The following is a 21,315-nucleotide window of genomic DNA, read 5'->3' on the forward strand; positions in this document are numbered from 1 at the left end:
TCGCTACGGAGGTAAAATCCTCTGCATCGACATCCACTGAGGTTTATAAAGGCATTGCATGTGCACATTTGTCATCGTCTCTCCTCACACAAAGTTCTTCACATCTCAACTAAGGTTGAAAGCCCAGCACACACACACACACACGCATGTGCAGATTCATTCAAGAAGGGCATAATTCAAATGTGGTTTTAAAGACCTCCCTGCAGTGTTTTAAGTGTCATTTCAGTCAATGACAATGAGTTCTAAATCCATAATGAGCTTTGGAAATATTGTGCTGAGTTGAAGTAGACTTTTCTTTTCCTAATTAGGAGTTCTGTAATACACTAATCCTGCGGAGAAGCTGTTGTTGTTTGGCTTTGAGTTTTCTCTTCTCCTGAGCTTGACGGCGTTGGCAAGCATGCAGCTGCAGCAGGTATTCCGTCGCCTGTGTCAGAATGGCCACCTTCGAGGTCTTCGAGGAAGCAGACAAACCCGGAATCTCCTCCCGGAGCGCCTGGAACCTCGGCGAAGGTCGTCTCTCCTCTTTCTCTCCAAAAAGTTCCGACGCTGTTCGCTGGAGTCCTCAGAGTCCGACGTGGCAGGTGAAGAAAGCGGAGATGAGGGAGAGGATGAAGGCTCCAGGCGTGGCCGTTTGCTTAGGGACTCCATCTCAAAGTCGTCCTCGGGATCCGTGTCAGGGGAAGGGGCAGCGTAATTGTGCTGCTGCCGATGCAGAGACACATGGAAGCGCTTGGGACATGGTCCAAACGGATCAGCACTCACTGTAATGGTTACTGGCGTACGGCGACTTGGAGGGCGGCCCCGCTTTGGCGGTTGTCTACTGTCACAACGTCAATCTCGTCATCATCCTCATCGTCATCTGAGGCAACAAAACATTTGACACATTTAGCAAACATCCCAAATCAATTGAGACCAAAAAAAAAAACTGGATAAAAGGAAATGCAATCAATACATCCACCGCATAGAAATTAACCAATTTATTGACTTTACACTCCTTGGCAAAGAAGTTGCATTGCATTTTTACAGTTAACATGAGCTGGCTTCATTTTTCAACTTAAATGGCGACTTTTAAACCTACCAAATTACTTCCAAGACCCATTGCAATACAGATTCACAAAACTATGTTGGCAGCGCTGTTGTTGTTAGCTCAAATTATTAAAAATGGCTTTCGTAACTAAAATGGTACAAAATGTTTATTGGAATGGTACCAAAAAATAAATACTACAAATTCTCTCTTTACAAAACACATAGCATTACCTCGTTTCATAAAGTCAAGGGCCCTGGGAATTTCCCCTCCCTACTGTACAGGAGTAGCAAAAATAGGAGTGGAGACTGAACGGAATCCTCTCCACTATTAGTCAGCAAGTGGCTTTGGCTTCTTTTGGAGCGGTTTTCATTAGAGATCTACACTAACCAACAGTCAAATTTGGTCTGAACATTAATTCCATCTTCATAACACATGGCATACAGCAGACTATCACCTCATCGTCTCAGCTTTATTCTGAGGTACATAAAAAATCATGCCATCAAAGCTGGGAGGTAGTCAGATGAAGTCTCTTACCGGATGAATCCGAGCGACACTCAGAACCGGAGGAGCCCGCAGCCACTTTCTTGTTATGCGGGACAGGAAGCTCCAGGACTGCGGCGGGGTTCACGCACTGTGCCGCCTGGGTCCCGGTCACGGGCGTGCCCGATGCGGCACGAGCAGCTTTCTGTGCGCTCGAGCTCTGAATCTGAGCGGTCACCGGAGCTCGCTCGCCGTGAGCCACTTTCTCCAGCCGGTGACTCGTGGAAAAACCGCTCCACATGCAGTCTTTGATAACGATCGATCCCAGATTCCCAAAAATGTCCAGTGGATCGAACTTGTGCAGCCCCTCGTATTCCTCGTCACACGTTAATACCTTCGGCGGCGCCCCCACGAGCCAGTCCCCGGTAACGGCAGTAACCAGTCTCCATCTAGCGTCCTTGAGGGCGACATGGGTGGGGTGGGAAGCAGCTCGAATTTCTTCCATATGTCCTCGCTCGGAGCTGTAGACTTAAAGAAATCCTCCTCGATGTCCATCTGGTCGTAAAAGTAGTGCTCCATGTCCCAGCCGTACAGTGGGTGAGTGTTGACTCCAGGCATTGCTGCAGAACTTCTACAAGATTATCTGTGAAGGCAACGAGTCATTAGATCAAATGATGCCTGCCCACGTGGAGTTCAACTGCGTCGCAATGCACAAGCAAAACGCACTCCCTAATCGCATGTGCTCGCTCAATGCATTGCTTAAACTCACAATACGCTAATGCACATTTACGATGATAAAAAGCACAATATTTACATGCAAACGCATTACAATTAAATGCTTTGCTTTTTTGTTAGCGATTCTATGCATTGCTTTTTTTTTTGCAATGCATTTTATCCAAACTCCAGCGTTCGCGATTTATTAGTTGCATTTATGAAAACGCACAAGACAATATTTCGTGAATAATTACAGACAATCGCAAATAACAGGCGATTGTGCAGCACCAAAACAAGCAAAGTAACAAGTCAAGTTAACGAAGACCTACAGGAAATTATAACAAACCCCTGAATATCGAAAGTCCCACAAACGCCGACGGTTGCGATGTAAATGCAGTACTATATTGCTCCCATAAAGATTAGAAGCACTAAAGGGGTAAAGGAGCACCCTGTCCGATTAAAGAATACAGGAAATGTTTAACAGCCTGCGGGTTCACGCCAAAGTTTACCACGAAATAAACTTTGAATTCGCGTCAGGTTAAGTTAATGGTATTCCGGTGCAAAAACGCACTTACCATGAGGTCGCAGACCTGCAAAGTCCAGGCAGAGTCTACGGGACGCGCAGAACAGAACAAAGAGGCGCAGCGTCCGGTAGAACTCCGGTACACACGCGCTCGCTAAACAATAGCGCGCTTCGCCAGCTGCCTTTGTTTTACGGCCGTTTAACCTGAACAACGAGAAAAGTTTTTTTCCCCCTTGCGGAAATAAAGCGGGTGTTCTGTTACAACGGCAGCAACGATCGATCCGCGTGGTGCAGTGCAGCCGCACCCTTCCCCAGCCCGCTGCCGGTAAAAGTGCTTTCGCGCCAGATCTGCGTCTTTGTGTGAGGGAGCTCAGCGTGGACCCACCCACCGGAGGCGCTGGGCGGGGAGAGCGTGTGAACCGCCGCTTATTGTGAATGTGAAGGCAATTTGCGGCGCTAAAATAAGTGTTTGAATGAAAATAGAAGCCTCTACGTCACTACTTCAATCTAATCACGATGGAGCTGATGCGTCCTTCTGATTAATCTTCTGATGCATAACGCCCTAATCAATATGTTGTGTCTGAACAGGCGGATACACGCTAGATGCACTGCGCTCATGGCCGGTTTAATAAAGCATCTGTTGAAAACAATGCAACAGATTATTTTAAAATAATATTTGCAATGTGCATTATCAACATGATTCGATACTGTTAAACATCGTCAAAGCGTGGCACACAGGAAGTAGTAGCCTACTTAGAAAGTTGTATAAAACAGTAACTTAAAATGCAATGTAAAGCGTGAAAATAAAATATAAAATTAATTAAAATATTTTTTTGTGTGTCATACAACATTTGCATTAATGGCGTGGTTATTGATAATCCATTATAATTGTCCATAATGTGTGTTGTAATACATTGTATCTTGTTGCAATAAAAAAAAATGCATAGTGTAATAATCAATTGATAAGTGTTATACTGTGTACAGTTATTAGTGAAATTGTACAATTCATAATAAGGTGCATTACAAGGCATGACTACTGTGTTAAAACTGCTTTTAAAGGCTTTAAGTAAAGTATTACAAATTATATCAGATATGTAATTTTTTAATATCACGTAATCTATACCACAGACTAAGTGCATATAGTTCTGGGACATGTTTTCCCGTGTCTCATGAATCAATGATCAGTGTTTTATCATTTAAATTAAATAAGAACTGTTTCTTTGTATTATATGAATTAGGCAAAAAATCCAACTCTGCTACTTTTTTGATGGCAGTATAACCACATCTATTGTTCTTGTGGAGCCAATTTTTTTTTTAAGAAGTTAATAGTTGTATGGACATCAGAGTCTATCCATGCACCCCTCCACCCAATATACTAGTCGCCGAGGGCACAATGCGAACGATAGTCGAGTAGAGGTGTGATCTAATCTTTGACCCTTACAGGGCATCACACACCTATGCAAATGACCAGAGCACATCCAACACTTCGTGGAGTCGTGTCTATCAGATCATATAATGTTGAAACATCTCTAAAACTATTTCAACAGCTATGTGCAGATAATTTGTTGATATAAAAAATGTAAAGTTTACATATCACAGTAAAAAGTGTCAGTGCTAAAAGAGCAGGTCTGGTGTGCATGCTTAAGGATAAAGACAAAGAAAAGGGCCACCAATGTAGGAATGTAGTGGTTCTCTTACTTTTGGGACACGAAAATGTGTGCAGCTAAGATGGAAACTGGACGTATGTCATCATCAAACCCCCACACACATACAGGAAAGGTGGAGAAATGTGAGTTCTGGAACAGTGATTGTTGTCCTAACATCCAGTTCAGCCTTTTTCTTATGCTGTACTGATCAGCAGTGTCAGTACGTTTGGTTTATTTTTACTAAGTATAAAAGTCTGTGAGACACACATTTGAACCTGCTACGCTCTATTAACCGCTCTGGACATCTGTTGTATAAGTCTGGTCGGTCAAAACAGCCAGTCAAGTGGTCAAAAAGCGTATAGTGAGCAGTACGTACACACACACAAAGAACCCCCACACACCTCTCAAGGAGCACGTGTACAAACTCAAGTCACACTGCGTTCGGGCGCCTCCTACTGCATGAAGGATACATGACAGATCCTGACATGAAAGAAACAAAAGATTTTTTTTCTTTCTTCCCTCCCCATTCAGAAAGAAAGCTCATACTCTTTCCTGCCGGGAAATAGGACCCAATTCAAATATATACTAATAATAATAATACATACATAAAAAATCAGAACAAACAAAACCAAGTGATCTGATACATTTTTAAGTGCATCTAAGTAGTTTATACCTGCATTAACGAACAGTGATGTGTTCGTGTAACACTGCTTTATTATTACCTCATGTTTTTATTATTTTATAATACTAGAATATAATCACATTTGATTGATTTTTACATAGTTTGGTATTTAAACTCTAGACTCAACCCTGAGCATCATTACAACTTACTGACACAAAAGCTGTTGCCAAAAGACATGCCAATAGTATCAAAATCCCCCACTCTGCGCCTCTTCTCCCACTCCCTTGCTCCTTTACCCCACCATCCCCCTCTTTAACGGAGGCAAAAAAACTTGCCAGTGTCTTTGTTAAGGCAACAGATTAGCCCCTAACAAAGGGTTAAGGGAGGGTTAGCGCTGCAGGCTAGCAGCCGCTCCGTGTGCTGGGAGCTGGTATTGTTCTAGCTTCAGTCTCATATGCGCATGTGGAGAAAGGATGGAGACTTGACACCTTTCGGCAGTTATTATAAACTACTATCTACACGCACTCACACTCACTAAACAGGAATGGAAAAAGAGCAAACAGCTTCATTAGGTGAAAATGAGGTGCTGTGCGTGAATACTAATTGATTGTACACATGCAAATTGACTGATAGTGAAAGGCCAAGTATGTTCAGACACAGAGTTAAAGTAAACACCAGCTATAGATGAAGACAAAAGATCTGCTAAAATAATCCCCCAGTTATTTGTTTTGAGTGTTTGAGAATGGTCTGATCTTTAGATCATCTCCCATTTCTGCTCTCAATCCCTGTTCCCCTTCGACTCACCTTTAACCCCTTTGACCCTCAATAACCTCAGACAGTCTCTCTTTACAGAGGCCACTATAAGCTGAAAGATTTTATGTGAGAACCCTGAGTGAGTCTGAGCTGTGTGCATGTTGCATGTTGAAGTTTGTCTTGTTGTCTTGTTTATATATTGTTCAAAAGATTAGGGCAATCTTTTGAACAATATATTTTCAATTATATATATATAATACTTATATTCAACAAGGACACATTAAAATGATCAAAAGTGTCTTTCTTTCTTTTTTTTTTTTGCTGTTATCTAAGAATACTGGAAAAAAGTATCAAAGAAATGTTATCATCAAAACTGATATGAGGATCCTCAAATGCAGCCTGTGTGTGTTTTGCTTCAAGAGAGCAACCATATAGTTGTGTTGTTTTACTTTTTTTTTTTATTTAAGAATTTATTTATTATTTATTAATTTATTCAATATTAATCTTTATCATAAATATTTAACCATTTTTATAATTATATTTAATCATACTTATCATTACAGTCATTACTCATTGATTAATTAATTGATTATTCATGTATTTTATTAGTCATTTACATTATATAATTATATATATATTTTTAAGTATTATTTTTCATTGCTGTTTAGTCGTATGACTTTACGGTCTGTTTGTCTACATAAAAAAGGTTTATGGGATGTTATTTTTAAGCTGTTTTGGTATAACAATACTTGAATTTGTGTTCTTCAGACGAAGTCTGAACATTGAAACATACACAACTAAGATTATTAAAAAAACTCAGCTCCTCTTTATCATTACTTCGTGTCCTGTTTCTGCACTTTACTGGCTTTTTTTCTCAGTCAACATGCTTTATAGAAGACTATTCATAGAGTTTTGAGTATTTTGGGTACCAGTCTAGACCAGGTTTTTGGGCATTAGACTGTTTTGCTGACGAGTTGTTCTGGTACCAGGCAAAACTGATATTTACTGATGGGATCTAGGGTCTTCTGGATTATCTGGCATGGGGACATGATGTAACAATATTGATATAATAAATGTTTATCAAGTACCAAATCAGCATTCAAATCAATTGCATTAAAATATATTAAAACAGACTACGTATTTAAATTTAAATAACATTTCTCAATACTACCTTTATTGTATTTTTAGTCAGATATTCAGTTTTAAATCTTTAAGCACAAAATTGAATTTTTAGAGCATAAAGAAGCACATTTTACATGATAAGTAAACTACAAAGATCAGAGAAGAGATTAGAATCTCTCTAAAGGTGCCATTTATTTTTCATCTTGCTGTGTTTGGTTAAATGCATGTGGTATTTTTTATTTGACTGTATGAAGTTCATTTGATGTAAACTGTTTATATTTCCACATAGAAGCAACATTACAGCTGTTTTTTTATTTGTAATTGCATTGCTGTCCAGCAGATGATGCCACAACCTAAAATTCATGCAGGCGCAGTCTCAATGAGAACCCAGTTTTTGTCCATACTGGTCATGTTACTTCTCTGAAACAGCGTGATAACATACATACAGAACAAAAGAACAAATATCTAATAAGTTAGACATGAAATCAGAAGGAACACATACAGAAGAAATGGAGCAACACATTTAACACAAATTTCAAGCCATTTCCATGCCTTACCAAGTGCACAATGTGTGTGTGCATGAATGAACATACATGCACATGCTTATGAGAACAGTCACACACGACAGATGTCCACAGTATCAGGTTCACATACAGCATAGGCCTACTTATTACAGAATGTGTGTATATAATATTACAGACCACTCTACATTTAAAAGTGATTATCACACTAAACTAATGTTTTAAATATCGAATGGAAACAGAAAGTAGCTGAATGCACAAAACCCACTAATAGCCTTAGGTTTGATATGATTTATTATTGTGTTAGTCAGTCTTTGAACAGTTAACAATTTTACAGTTAACACTGTAAAAATAGCAGTAGGCTCACATTTCAGCTTTTATGAATATAACTGGAATTGTTAAAATTTGCAATTTAATAGTACACTTAATACTTGACGCCCATCCCTGAAACGCCCATCTTTTTTCAAAGGAACATAATAATAGATCATATCTCAACGCTTGAGTGATCTTTTTTTACACAATCCCCATACAGTTGATTTTGAAAAATTTCCAACCTTCCTTTCATTCCACAGACGATTAGCTGGATTCAGATCGGGGGGGCTTTTTTTTTTTTTTTTTTTTTTTTTTTTTGCTTAAACCACTCCAGCCTGGCTTTTGCTGTGTTTTTATTTATTGTTCTTTTGACCGATGGATCTTCTTCCCAGTCACAGCCATCTATTCAGTTACATAAAATAATAAATCCTAAAGAAATATAGAAAAATACTAAAATAAAAGAAGCTACTGATAATGTGATCTGTCAAATAGTAATTACCACTGCACAAAATGTATGTTTTGATCTCATTTGGCTGTTCCTGAAATGATTGCATGTGTTAGGTTTACAATTTCTTCTCTTGAGCGCTGGACTCAAAATTAATGCAAAAACAAATTCTTCAATACTGTTTAAGAATTTCAACTCATTTCAGATCTTTATGTGCTGAGACTAATCCTTTTACCGTAATTTGTACTGATTTATTAATATAGCTTTCATATATATATATATATATATATATATATATATATATATATATATATATATATATATATATATATATATATATATATATGCACACACACACAAATGTCATCCAAAAAATGCAGTTAGTCATTTCCAACATACAATATGTGAACAACTTGATGAGCAACTTTTATAGGTACAATTTAGGAGATGAATGCTTATGCAGTTATTATCTGCTTTTAGCTTTAATGAATAGAACTGATGAATAGAACCATGTGCCTGTCTTACTTTTTATTTTTTGAGAATCTGTTGCAGTAAGATGCGCATCACAATTTCATTGCAACTTCAAGTCACACTTCTATCAACAGGAACCTAAAGTGAACTTATTAAAGTAACATGGGGGTAAGTACCTAGCTCAAGAGCACTTTTGGGCTCATACCAATAAATCTCCTGTTACTACTCCTCAGCTTTGACCCAGGGCCAAAACATAATCCTATGAGGCCCCTGATTCTTTGGAGTATCACCCACCTGTTAATTTACCCTATTAAGGGCAATTTGGCTAAAATACAAATACTAGCAATCACTCTGAATGCATCAAGTGTCTCCTTGCTCTAGTGGCCGTTTACACAGTGTTCAATGAAAGATCACTTCCTTTATGCTACTAGTCCTGGGCCACGTAAAATGTTTTTTGAGCGTCATTTAGGTCATATATATGGCTAGTTGACAAATACAAATTGGAGTGTTGTCCTATGGTGTGAGGGAAAAAATGTCACATCAAAATGTTACATTTTTCTGTCACACCACAGGACACCCTGATACGTTCATCTCGGCGCGTGTACATCTTTCGACGCGTGACGGCGGGGGGGAAAAAAAGCGCGTGGGCGTGGACACGAACACTTCAGCGTTCAAACGAGGTAGGAGTGGAGATCAGCATCTCGTTTTCTTCCTGAGAGCAGCACTTTGTCAAGCGGTGTTGCTTAACTTGAACACAAGAATAAAGCAGCTCAATCCGCTCCTGAAATAAAAACACCCTGATTAGTGTTATGGCAAGAGAGAGAGGAGCCGAACAGTTCTCATCCGGTTTGTTACATACAGCCAAAACTGCGAATCAAGATGGAATCAAAATTGTTAAGGTAGGTCACCTGGATGTAAATTAAATAATTGATACCTATTTTTTTTTCACTCTCTCTCTCTATATATTTTGGCTCCAATTAGGCATTTCCAGAGCAGACTGTAGGGTTAATTGATAAGGCGGGAGTTTAGATAGATACTGAAAATAATTACAGCAGCACGTGCGGTACGCTCGCGACCGTTAAGGTTTATGCGGAAGAGCTTTCTTTCTACCGACTGCTGACATCGGTGTCATATTGTTATATAATGAAATATACGTACAGCTGATGGACTGTATATTTGTGCGGATACATATCTGTATGTAATTCACGCTGGCTTCATTGAGGCGTGTCTGCGAGGAAAAGCCGGATTTAAAGGGGAAGTGTCCATTCACCCGGAGAAAGACGTGTTTGACGCGTGCCACGACATACTGTTATGATTATAGTGGGCGCTGATTACAGGTCAAAATGAACTTTTAATTCCATTACACATCAAGATGTAAATAAATGACATTTTCCAGTCAGAAAAAGGAATTTTATAAGCAAAGTTGTCAACTAGTTGTTAACGGCGGTATTGTATCGAATGAAGGATACCTTTAAAATACAGGTAGATGAGTTAAGTCCAGTTAAGTAAAAGCCAGTAACTTTAATGTAGCTGCAAATGGAATTTGAGGGTGTTATTACTGTTGGGCTGAAATGCAAATAGCACTCCAGCAGTTCTGAATGGTCTTTGATGCTGAGCACTGGGATTTTACAAAACATTTTTGAGTCCAAATAAATCAGTTCCTCCGGTTAGCTTTTTATCATGTCCTCTTGCGGTGGTGAAAAGTTCACCGGGCTCTCATGGCTCTTGTTTTACTTGCTACAATCACTGTCATTGTCCATCTCTTCGTAACCTAATTTTCTGTCCTCCTTTCAGCTTCCCCCACAGCAGGAGAGGAAAAGAGCTCTGACTGTGTGGAGCAAGGTGTGTTTTGCAATCGGAGGGGCTCCGTATCAGATCACAGCCACCGCCCTGGGCTTCTTTCTGCAAATGTTTTTGCTTGATGTGGCACTGGTGAGCCTGCATATGTTAACGCTATAACCGAATGGCAAAGGATGTATACTGTGAGACCTCAACACCTGATTATAAAAATAAACCCGACCGCTGATCGCTTTTGTTTCTGTATCATATCACTTCACTTCGCTAGATAGAACGGTGAGAATGGATAGAATTTTTCTGTAGTTAAACAAAGCAAGCGAACAATGGCCCAGAGCCCCAGGTCACGGGCAGAAACAAGTGTGGGAGAGAAAGAAAGAGCATGCGAGAGGGCAGAAAACAGCTAAAAAACTGATCTGTCTTGCTGTGTGCACTGCATTCTCAGCTCCAGTTATCTTGTTTAAAACTCCTGCAGCCTCATTATTACAACAGTTTCCATAGCGATAGCCAATCAGATTCTTCTCTTCAGAGTCAGCCGAGCAAATGAGGGATTGGCACCAGTTGAAGTGTTGTGTGGCTTGATATCGCAAATTGTTATTGTCATGTTATTTTAATTCATTATCATTAACACAGTGGTTTACAGCACAGATGTAGTCTGATATTCTTCTATTTACCAATAGCAGCTACTGACATTGAAATTGTGAATTTCACACATTCAGATGAAATAGATTACTTCTGTGGTTTTATGTATAGAGCTGTGAGATAATGTAGTTAAACTTTGCTGTAAGAGAACTAAAAAAAATCATGCTACTAGGATTTTACTACATGAAATATTTATTATGTGAGTATACTGTACAGACAAATATATTTCTATATCGAACTATGTATAATAGAACTGTGTGATAATACAGTTCACATTTTATGACAATAGATCTTTTTCACATTTCTTGGTTTCTCAGCAGTGGAATTTGTTATAGTTGGGTAAACTTTGAGAGCAGTGAATGGGAAAGTTCTACAAACATATTTTTTGCATTTGTCCCACAGATACTACAGTATGAACCCCCTTGCATTAGTGCTGCTTTTTGTGATTTGATGCGAATGCTGTGATATAACAGTGTAAACAGTGTTATAAATGCACATACATTTCATATAAAAAACGCTGGAGGATGATGCAGATGACCATTGAAATCAAACTTGTGAAAAGGGACCACATAATCACACAGCTGAGAATTGCTATATACTATTTGTAAACTTTATATAACTTTTTATATATATATATATATATATATATATATATATATATATATATATATATATATATATATATATATATATATATATATATATATATATATATATATATATATATATATATATATATATATATATATATATATATATATATATATATATATATATATATATATATATATATATATGCTAAGCGATAATATTGTTTACATTTGTCAAAATGGAGGAAATATACACACTCTGCATTGCGGTAAATTATGTATTTCATAGTGGGATGTTTTTAACAACTGTTTTTTTTTTTTGTCATTGCACTGAAATCAGTATTAAGGACCATTTTAGAGGGCATTGCTGCATGTACTGTAAATCCTACAGTAACTAATTACAGTTTCTGGCTTTTTAGTTGGATCCCCTCAATGCTTCTGTGATCCTGTTTGTGGGTCGAGCCTGGGATGCCGTGACTGATCCTACAGTTGGGTTTTTCGTAAGCAGAAGCCCATGGACACGGCACGGACGTATGATGCCCTGGTATGTGATAATCAGAAATGCACACAGTGAAATGATCGTGTAGAGAGTTGGATGTGCAATATCCATGGTACTGTTTTCTAAATTCACAAGGAAATTAAAAGGAAATGAAAACTCTATCTACTTAACTGAAACTCTGGGACTGGGTGGGTATTCACAAACAGAGAAAGAGAGGTGTATTTAAGACAGAAATGAACAGTAGCCATGGTGACAAAGCCGAGTCCATCTGCTCTAGGTTGTCTACAGGAGGTTACTTGAGGGTACAAAAGCTCCACGTGTTATCATTTCCCTGCAATTTTGCTGACTGCTTATGCATGCACTCTGATGAGGCATGAAAACTATAAAGCAAAAATCTACGATTACAAAAGGGCACACATTATTTTGACTGTATAATTTTTATATAACATTGTGTAGTGTTCATAATTTTATAAGATATTATTTTATAAGTGCTCATTATAAAACACTATCCAGCCGAACAATTATGAGTACATTTTTATTGTTTAATGGTGTGAAATAGAAGCTGGATTGAAGATTTTTGTTAGACCAGTATTTAGTTTGTGCAGTATGAATGCAGGTATACAAAGCAAGATATGATGAAGGGGTTATTGTAAAATACAATGCAAATCTGTTAGGTTTGTAAGAGGGCTGTGTGTGTGTGTATATTAATGGCATGTGGGAAAACGGATGTTGAGTGCTGAAAAAAAACTCTTGTTTTCTGATTGGCTTAGTCGACCACACCACCAGTATTGGCCAATCAGAGTGTCAGCATCATGCAGGAGCGCTGAGGGAGGCAGTTTAAAACAGCGGCTTGTTAATGCTGTGTAAGACGCTGTTCGTTTTGGAACAGACCACAAGAGGTTTCCTGACCACAATAAGAAAATTATAAATACTTATTTAAAATAATTGTTTTTAGAAATGTATTTTTTTTAAATGATACTTTAAATAAAAATAGAAGTAAAAAAAAAGTAAACATAAAATGTTATGCAATAGCTGGCAGCCACATACAATGGCAATATCAGATGAATATGAATATGTAATGTCTTTTCATAGGATGTGATGCATCGTGTAATAGTTTTCTATCTTAAGAATGCATTTTTCAAATACATTCAGTATATTTTGTTTTGACCATGTTTTTCCTTCTAACTATGATATTAAGTTAATCTGCGCATTCAAAAATCAATACCTTCTGTCAATGTATTGATGCGAAATCATGATAGGCATGTATTGTGGTGCTAAAGTGCTCTGCTAATGGCCAGATTTCTGTAGCGTGTACCCTTCAAAAGGCTCATGTCATGAAGATATCAGTGCTGTTTTTGAGAAAGAAGTGGAGCAAAAAAATAGGATTTGGCATTTACTGGACCTCTTCTCTAGGGTGGGCAAACCCAGTGATAAATTGGAAGTGTTTTACTGCTTCCTGTGAGGCACTTATGACAAAGAACAGAGCAGCTGCAATTCCAGATTGTCATGCATCTGCAAGACTGAATAAGACCTTAACTTCTCTACATATCAGAGGTAGCCGTCTTGTGCTGATGTCTTTACTGCTGTTTATGCTGTTCTGTGCATGTGTTTGTTAAATCCAAAATGAAATGAAACATAATGTTTCAGTTCAATTTGGTAATTAGATAATTCAGGATGCTGTTCTGTCATGTTGTCAAAGTGATAATTTTTAACTGTTGGCTAAATGTTGCTGATTAGGTCAGTGATCTCAAAAATTCTTTTTGTGTGTCAGGGGGCAAAATTTTGGTGCATCACAACTTTCTTTTAGAATGAAAGAGGGCTTTCTTCTTTTAGGACATATGTTCAAAACACATTGTGCTCCAGTTTTGTAACCGTTAGCATACAATGGACCACACAGTGTGAAAAATATTTTATTCCAAAATGCAATATGGCCAACACAAATTCTGTAGTCTCCCCCGCCCCTGTATTGATCATACAAATGAAAGAAGAGCTCATTGTAAGATGGTTTTCTCTCCTGCTGTATACACTGCTGTCATTGTCAGTCTGAACTTTCGATTTTGATGTTTCTCCGATTGGTCACTGTTTTCCTAGTAGACTCCCTGATCGGATTAGTGCCCAGAGTTTTGGAATGAGGTGGTCTTTAGAGAAATCCTTTTTACATCCTGCCAAAGTCTAACTGGCTCAGTTAGGAAAGGGGCGGGAAATCAGTAAACCTTGTAGAGATGAGGTTCACACACATTACCTCATTTAACCTCAGACAGATGAGCTCTTATACACATACACACACTGTGACCATATCGACCCTCACATGAGCAGCAATGCTGTTTGGAAGTTTTGCATCAGTTCTTAACTGATCTGTGCATTTCTGGTTCTTCCCTAAAGCTCAACACCTGCAACAAGCCTTTGTACAACTGAATGAAAATGACTCTCTTCTCTCTGCAGGATTCTGTTGTCGACCATACCAGCTGTGTTGTGTTATATCCTAATATGGGTAGTTCCACCTATAGAGCAGGGAAAGATGATGTGGTATCTGCTCTTCTACTGTCTCTTCCAGACTCTCCAGACAGTTAGTACACATTCAATTTAACATTATATACTGTGATGCAATATGTTTATTTACTTGTATAAAGGGCTTGACATTAACTTTTTGGCTCACCAGCCACGGTGCCTAATGGTTTTCCATTTTCACTGGCCACAATTTTCTTGTTTCTTTTTATGACTTAATACCAATAATATGAAATCTGCACCTACGATTCCAACAATTAGTTCAGGTGGCCGATTCAAGAATTAAGCAAGTGCCTGAATGCGAATCTTTCATTTACAAAACACCACTGCTCTGTGTGTTGGAGCAGAAGCAATCTACAATACATCCTTTTAATCAATTCAAATACGGAACTAAAATGTATACTACTCATTTTAACTCTTATATAATGTCTAATTTGCGATCATAGTTGGAACTTCTCTCTCCTGGTGTCATTTTGCTTAACTAGGCCATATGCTCATTTATATTCTGTGATTTTATTAATCACTGTTTAATCAGATTAGTTGTTTAGTCAGGCAAGTAAAGTTCTTTTTTTCACTTAACCCTTCAAAAGTCCACTTGTCACAGACAAGCATTAATGTTGGGTTATATTACTGTATATAAAGTTCAACCTGCTGGAGTGGCTAGTGGAAGTGACTGTGTTACCTGCTCAAGGCTTGAGAATAACACCCGCCAACCCGCCAAAAGCAGGTGGATTTCAGCTGTGGAGGGTAACACAGTCACTTCCACTAGTCACTCTGCCAGGCTTAATTATATAACAGGTTAAGTTCTACAACAGCGGTCTATTCAGGCACTTGCTTCATTCTTGAATGAATCGTCTCTCTGAATGAATCGTTTAAAGGCTTTGATTTAATTAATTAGTCACTTGCTGCCACCTACTGGTGAATGAGATTCATATGATTAACAGGTAACATTGGTAATATGATTGGTAACATTATCATTAGTGAAATTATTAATAAAATGTAAGAATTTATAAAAGATTGTGCATGCATTTAATAGGGCTAGGGGACATGCCCATTAAATAGGTCAAATGACTTGGAAATATTTGTTGCAGTATTAAGTCATATAAAATGTTTCCCAAAGAAGAAAAATTGTAGCCAGTGAAAATGGTGAGTGGCTAATAAATTTGTCAAACCACTAGCCATAGTGGCTGGTGAATCAAAAAGTCAAGCCCTGTGCCCGCCACAGCTGAAATCAACCCGCATTTGGTGGGTTGGCGGGTGTTAGTGTTAACTACTTGTCAGACATTTGGACAAAAAAAGTGTTTAGCTGAATATTTATGCTTGTTTATTTGTGTGATTGTGTTTTTAGTGCTTTCATGTGCCTTACTCCTCTCTGACCATGTTTATCAGCAACAAACAGCAGGAACGAGATTCAGCTACAGCGTACCGTAAGAGCATTTACAATTTTTTATGCTTTACAGTTGCAATCAGCTAATACAAGTAAAAGCAAAAAACTTTTTTTTTAGCAATGTTGAGAAAAGGTGCAAAACAACAGGATTTAATTGAAATATAAATTTTATATAAAGTGTTTTCTACTGTCAATTGTGTTCAGTTTAATGCAGTCTTGCTAAATACACGTATTCTTTCTAAATGTTGGTGTGTTGTGTGTGTTCTTCCCAGCGTAAACAGTCTGACTGTTTTTCTGTTCCCTTTCTCTCTCAGGCATGACTGTAGAGGTGTTGGGTACAGTAATTGGCACTGGCGTTCAGGGGCAGATTGTAGGCATGGCCAACACCCCCTGCATTAACGACACATCAGTGACCAACAGCTACAACAACTCTGTGCATGACAATATTACTCAGGTCTTACTGGATAAAGTATTTAAAGAGGTGAGAGGAGACACAGTCATTATAAAGCAGAAGAAGGTTACTTATCTCATCAACCTCTAGCACCTCAATCATCACATCTCGCTCTCTCTCATAAGATTTTTTGCATGGGTTAGGGGTATAATGAAGTTATTTGTACAGTTCTGAATGAAATGTAGCTTTTTTAATTTGGTGTTGGAGTAAGTTTTAGGTGTGAGAAAATCTAAAATTTAAATTCATTAAGTCAGGCTGAAACGTGTAATGTATTACCGTTTTAAAATTGTATTGAGAAATTATTTATATGATTTAATGAAGTTTTTGTGAAAATTCTAATTTCTCTTTCACAGAGGCGTGCATATGTGTTTGCATCTGTAGTCATAAGTTTGATCTACATCCTGTGTGCTGTTGTGCTGTTCTTAGGAGTGAGAGAGCAGGACAGTGAGTTACTTCCTTTTACATACACGTTCACATTATACAAAATATGGAATAGAAAAATAAGCCAAGAGAAACCGTTTTACAGAAAGACAATAGCAATAAAATGTATTTAACCATAAACCATCAACAATTGATACTTTTACATTATTAATCTTTGTTAATGTTTTGCATATGCTTTGTTCATGTTCATACATTTTAACATTTAAATTTGTTTAAATAAGTTATTGGATAAAGTACATGAATTAACAATGAACAATAGAACATCAAACCTAGATTAATAAGTGCTATTTGTTCAGTGTTAGTTGACAAAATTAATTAATGGTAATGAACTGAACCTTATTGTAAAGTATTACCTGGTGCATTACTTACGCAGGTAAACAAATAAAATATTTAAAGTGAACCCAAGTTGAAAAAAACTTTAACATTGAATATGTGTTTTAGTGCATTTAATGATTTCCCTCTGTCTTTTTTAGATCAGGGAGGTTTAAAAGCACAGAAGCGTGTGTCATTTCAGACCGGTTTGAGGCTGGTGATGGGTCATGGGCCATATGTTAAACTGGTGCTGGCTTTCCTATTCACTTCATTGGCCTTCATGGTAAGAAAAGCACTTTAGAGATGCATCCAAAACATGTCATGTCTGTTCTTAATTGCATATGTTAATTTATGTTGTATGACGAGCTCTCATTTCACATCATTTACAAAGATGCAAACTTTGTGTTTTTAATGGATGAGAGAAAGCTGTTTCTGGAACTGACCACAGCACAGCTCTACATTACAGAGACGAGCTCTGTGTGTTACAACAAAGAGAGGCACAAAGAGCGAGTGACAGGCTGCTATGCAAGAGATTAGGTTTAAAATCATAGTCCGCGTCAGGACAGGTTTGCAGTCGAAAGTGAAGTTCAGAATTGTTTTGAGAATGAAGTTGGGTTTGCAATGAAGACACCGTTTGGACAATAATCATTAATCTCATTTTGTCATTTTCGTCTGTTTTCCTTTCTCAGCTGCTGGAGGGAAATTTTGCCGTGTTTATCAAGTACACGCTGGGATTCAGAGAGGATTTTCAGAACATCTTACTGGTCATCATGGTGAGAGTGTTTTCAACCGACTGCTTGAATAAGTGTTTTTGTGCTTGTCTGAATTGTTTGGTCGAGTGTTATAACAGCACTCAGCAATTTGGATGAGGTTAGCGGTCTCCATAGTGATGAAAGACACACGTTTCTGGTTTAGAAAGCAGCATGACTTTGAGTTGACAGATGAAAAGACTGTTTATAACTTTAGCATTGTGTGCACTATTATCTTGACGTTGCGTAATATGGTAATGAGGTTTTGTAGGGGTCAAACGTAAATAAAAGTTTGTGTAATTTGTCTTCTCAGCTGTCTGCGGCTCTTACCATTCCCCTGTGGCAGTGGTTTCTCTGCAGGTTTGGCAAAAAGACTGCTGTGTACATTGGCATACCGGTGAGTTTCTGATGCTCGTGTTGCATTAGTGTGAGATATGCGTGTTGGCTGCATGGTTAATAGTGTGTGTTTGTGTTTTAGTGGGCAGTGCCATTCATGATCCTCGTGGTGTGTGTAAAGAGTAGTCTCCTCGTGTCCTATATTGTATCAGTCGCTGCTGGTGCTAGTGTGGCAGCGGCCTTCCTTCTGCCCTGGTAAGTGTCTTTCTATGCCAATTGTTTTGTGTAATCAAAGAGAAAAAAGACAGAGGTGTATTTCAGGATGTCTGCTAGCTAATATTGAAAGGAAGCATCTATAACAAAAGCCTATAGACATATGACTTCTCAAAAAGAAGCATGAATGGGGATATTTACATTTATACATTCAACAGACACATACTCAATGTGACTTGATTTGCTAGTTGTTATTTCATAGGAGTCAAACTTCTGATGCTAGTGGCTTTCACTAATATGAACCTAAATCACTCATGCAACTAATAGTTCCCGTTCTTTTTGCTGATGATTATTCACTTTTTTTGTACAGTGTTCAAGAATTTGGTAGGAAAATGTTGTTAAATGTTTTGAATATGGTAATACAAACTAATTAAGATATTATATCCACATATTTTATGCACTATCATCCACACGTTTTGGGGTCAATAAGAAATTCAGTTTGATTCAGCAAGGATCTTGTTTATGTACATTTGTACATGTAAAAATTTCATTTTGTTCACTTGAAATTTCTATTTGTCAATAGAATCCTGAAAACTGTAACATGTTTCTAATAAATATTAAGCAGCTGTTTTTAGCAGTGATTAACACTTTAGTTTTATTAGATTTCTTATTATCATCAAAGTCAGCATATTAGTGATTTCTGAGTGATCATCTGACACTGATCATCTGAATGCTGGAGTAATGCTGTAAATGTGCTTTTGCTATCACAGGAATACACCTTTTGTTTAAAAAAAACCAAAGAAACACAACTCATCTGATCCCATACCAGGATGAATGCAAGCAGTACATACTTTCACACATATAAATGCTTCTGTTTCAGGTCCATGCTTCCAGATGTTGTAGATGATTTTAAAGTCCAGAATCCCACGTCTCAAGGCCATGAAGCTATTTTCTACTCTTTCTATGTTTTTTTTACTAAATTCGCCTCTGGTGTGTCGCTTGGCGTATCAACACTAGCATTAAGGTAACTTTATCTTCCTCTGTGTGCGTTTGTGTATTAAAATTTTTATGGGTTTGTAAACCGATTAAGATCTGTGTTTTTTTAAATTCTCGTCTTTATTTCATCTGCTCTTCTGATTTCTGTCCCATTAGCTTTGCGGGTTATGTAACGAGGGGTTGTGTTCAGCCTGATTCTGTGCATCTGACGTTGAAGATTCTGGTGTCTGCTGCTCCTGTTTCACTTATAGCACTGGGGCTTCTTATCTTTAAAACCTATCCCATTAATGAAGAACGCAGGCAGTACAACAACAAACAGCTGCAGCTGCTACTGCGGTAGGACATGATTTGATCAGATTTTTTTAAAGGTCTCATAAAATGTCATGCCACTTTGGTAACTCGTGCTGTTGACAATAAGGGTGCTGTTTCTTTCTTACAGGAACGAAGAACAAGAGTCGGAGATGGAGGCCTTGAAGCCTGACCTCACAGCCTGAAGCATCAGCTCTGACCTACAGAGGGCGCCAAAATACACCTTTACCACTGCAATGAGGAAATCAGCTGGACTTTCCTCACTCAGTTGGTTAACCGGACCAATGAAGGATGACGAACCTTAAAGAAAATCTGCACTACTGTTATCAAAGCTACATATGTATACAACAAACTAACTACAATATCCTGCTTGCTGCTTTCAGTTACAATTACATCTCTCCCTGAGAGAGAACAAAGGGAGATTTTTATGATTAATATGAGGTTCAAATCTACCATCTACCAATATATCGTATTTTGTTGCATCTCTTTGTTCATTTGAGATGATGGATTCATATATTTTGGTTTCTGAATGTTGAGGATGTGTTGAGGTGCATTTGTTTGAGGACATGTTTTCTCATTGTGGTGAAGAATTGTTGGCTTGTTTTTGCACTTGGGGTGAAAATATTTGAAGGACAGGATTTTTTCCCGTTTCTTTAAAGGTGACGTGAAATCATTGTTCTTGTGTGGGCTGTTTATCAGCGTGAACAAAAGGACACTTATTTGTCTGCATTTTTTTTTAAATGGTTCTGTATTTATTTATAGTGCCTTATGTTGAGCAAGAAAGTTGAAGAGATTTTCTAAAACCTGATCAAATTATAGTAATTAACACAAGTAAATTTAAGTCTGTGCTGGCTGTGCCAAAGACTCAGTGACAGGCTAAAGGAACATTTAGGTGAAAATTTGTAATGTTCATTGTTGCAGTATTTTTTTTTTTTTTTGTCCAGCATGTAATGTTGGTATCTGTACATTTATCTGTGTGTGTATGTGTGTGTGTGTGTGTGTGTGTTAAACTGCACATGAAGCAGTTCAGGCTGTGGATATAGAAAATTCAAAGATGGAACCGTAAGGTCAACTTTCATGCTCTGAGATCTAGAGTGGTCTGAGCTATAGAGGTTAAGTTTACGTCTCCCTGTAAACCCTGAGCTATTTCAATGAAATTTTTTGTTCAGCACAAGAATCTGAAAACTGATGGAGATTGGATGGAGACACCACCAGAACATTACACACATATATATATATATATATATATATATATATATATATATATATATATATATATATATATATATTAGTGTGTGTGTGTAGCCTATATGTGTATACATGTAACAGAATTACGTAATTTAATTACAAAATGTAACTGCAATCTTATTCTAACCTTAATATAAAAAAAAAAATATGTAAATAACGTTAACGATTACAAATGGGGTTACATTTGAGTATTTTTACACAGATCTG

The 21,315-nt window shown here is 37.6% G+C and overlaps 1 protein-coding gene and 1 pseudogene across 2 annotated transcripts; one reads left to right on the top strand and one right to left on the bottom strand.

Moving 5' to 3' along the window:
• Window positions 1-276: 276 nt before the first annotated feature.
• LOC122356161 lies at window positions 277-3,158 on the bottom strand (annotated as a pseudogene).
• Window positions 3,159-9,445: 6,287 nt separating this feature from the next.
• On the top strand, window positions 9,446-20,485 carry mfsd2aa (major facilitator superfamily domain containing 2aa). 2 transcript variants are annotated; one of them, XM_043255520.1, is made up of 14 exons: window positions 9,446-9,535; window positions 10,431-10,568; window positions 12,082-12,206; window positions 14,604-14,727; window positions 16,015-16,093; window positions 16,368-16,534; window positions 16,858-16,948; window positions 17,419-17,540; window positions 17,947-18,030; window positions 18,320-18,403; window positions 18,485-18,597; window positions 19,436-19,579; window positions 19,708-19,887; window positions 19,991-20,485. In XM_043255520.1, the coding sequence occupies exons 1-14, from the start codon at window positions 9,446-9,448 to the stop codon at window positions 20,043-20,045; spliced, it is 1,596 nt and encodes a 531-aa protein (XP_043111455.1). In that variant the 3' UTR covers window positions 20,046-20,485. The 2 variants fall into 2 exon arrangements, with proteins under 2 accessions (XP_043111455.1, XP_043111456.1); XM_043255521.1 differs by lacking the exon at window positions 9,446-9,535 and adding an exon at window positions 9,691-9,973.
• Window positions 20,486-21,315: the final 830 nt, after the last annotated feature.

Source organism: Puntigrus tetrazona, chromosome 13 (assembly GCF_018831695.1).
Source record: "Puntigrus tetrazona isolate hp1 chromosome 13, ASM1883169v1, whole genome shotgun sequence".
NCBI classification, from domain to species: Eukaryota; Metazoa; Chordata; class Actinopteri; order Cypriniformes; family Cyprinidae; genus Puntigrus; species Puntigrus tetrazona.

Excerpts from the sequence above, each read along its gene's own strand:
- mfsd2aa (XM_043255520.1), top strand. The coding sequence starts at position 9,446 with ATGGCAAGAGAGAGAGGAGCCGAACAGTTCTCATCCGGTTTGTTACAT. Across the intron at positions 12,207-14,603 it reads CACGGACGTATGATGCCCTG|GATTCTGTTGTCGACCATAC; the intron begins GTATGTGATAAT and ends TTCTCTCTGCAG. Across the intron at positions 17,541-17,946 it reads TCACTTCATTGGCCTTCATG|CTGCTGGAGGGAAATTTTGC; the intron begins GTAAGAAAAGCA and ends TTCCTTTCTCAG.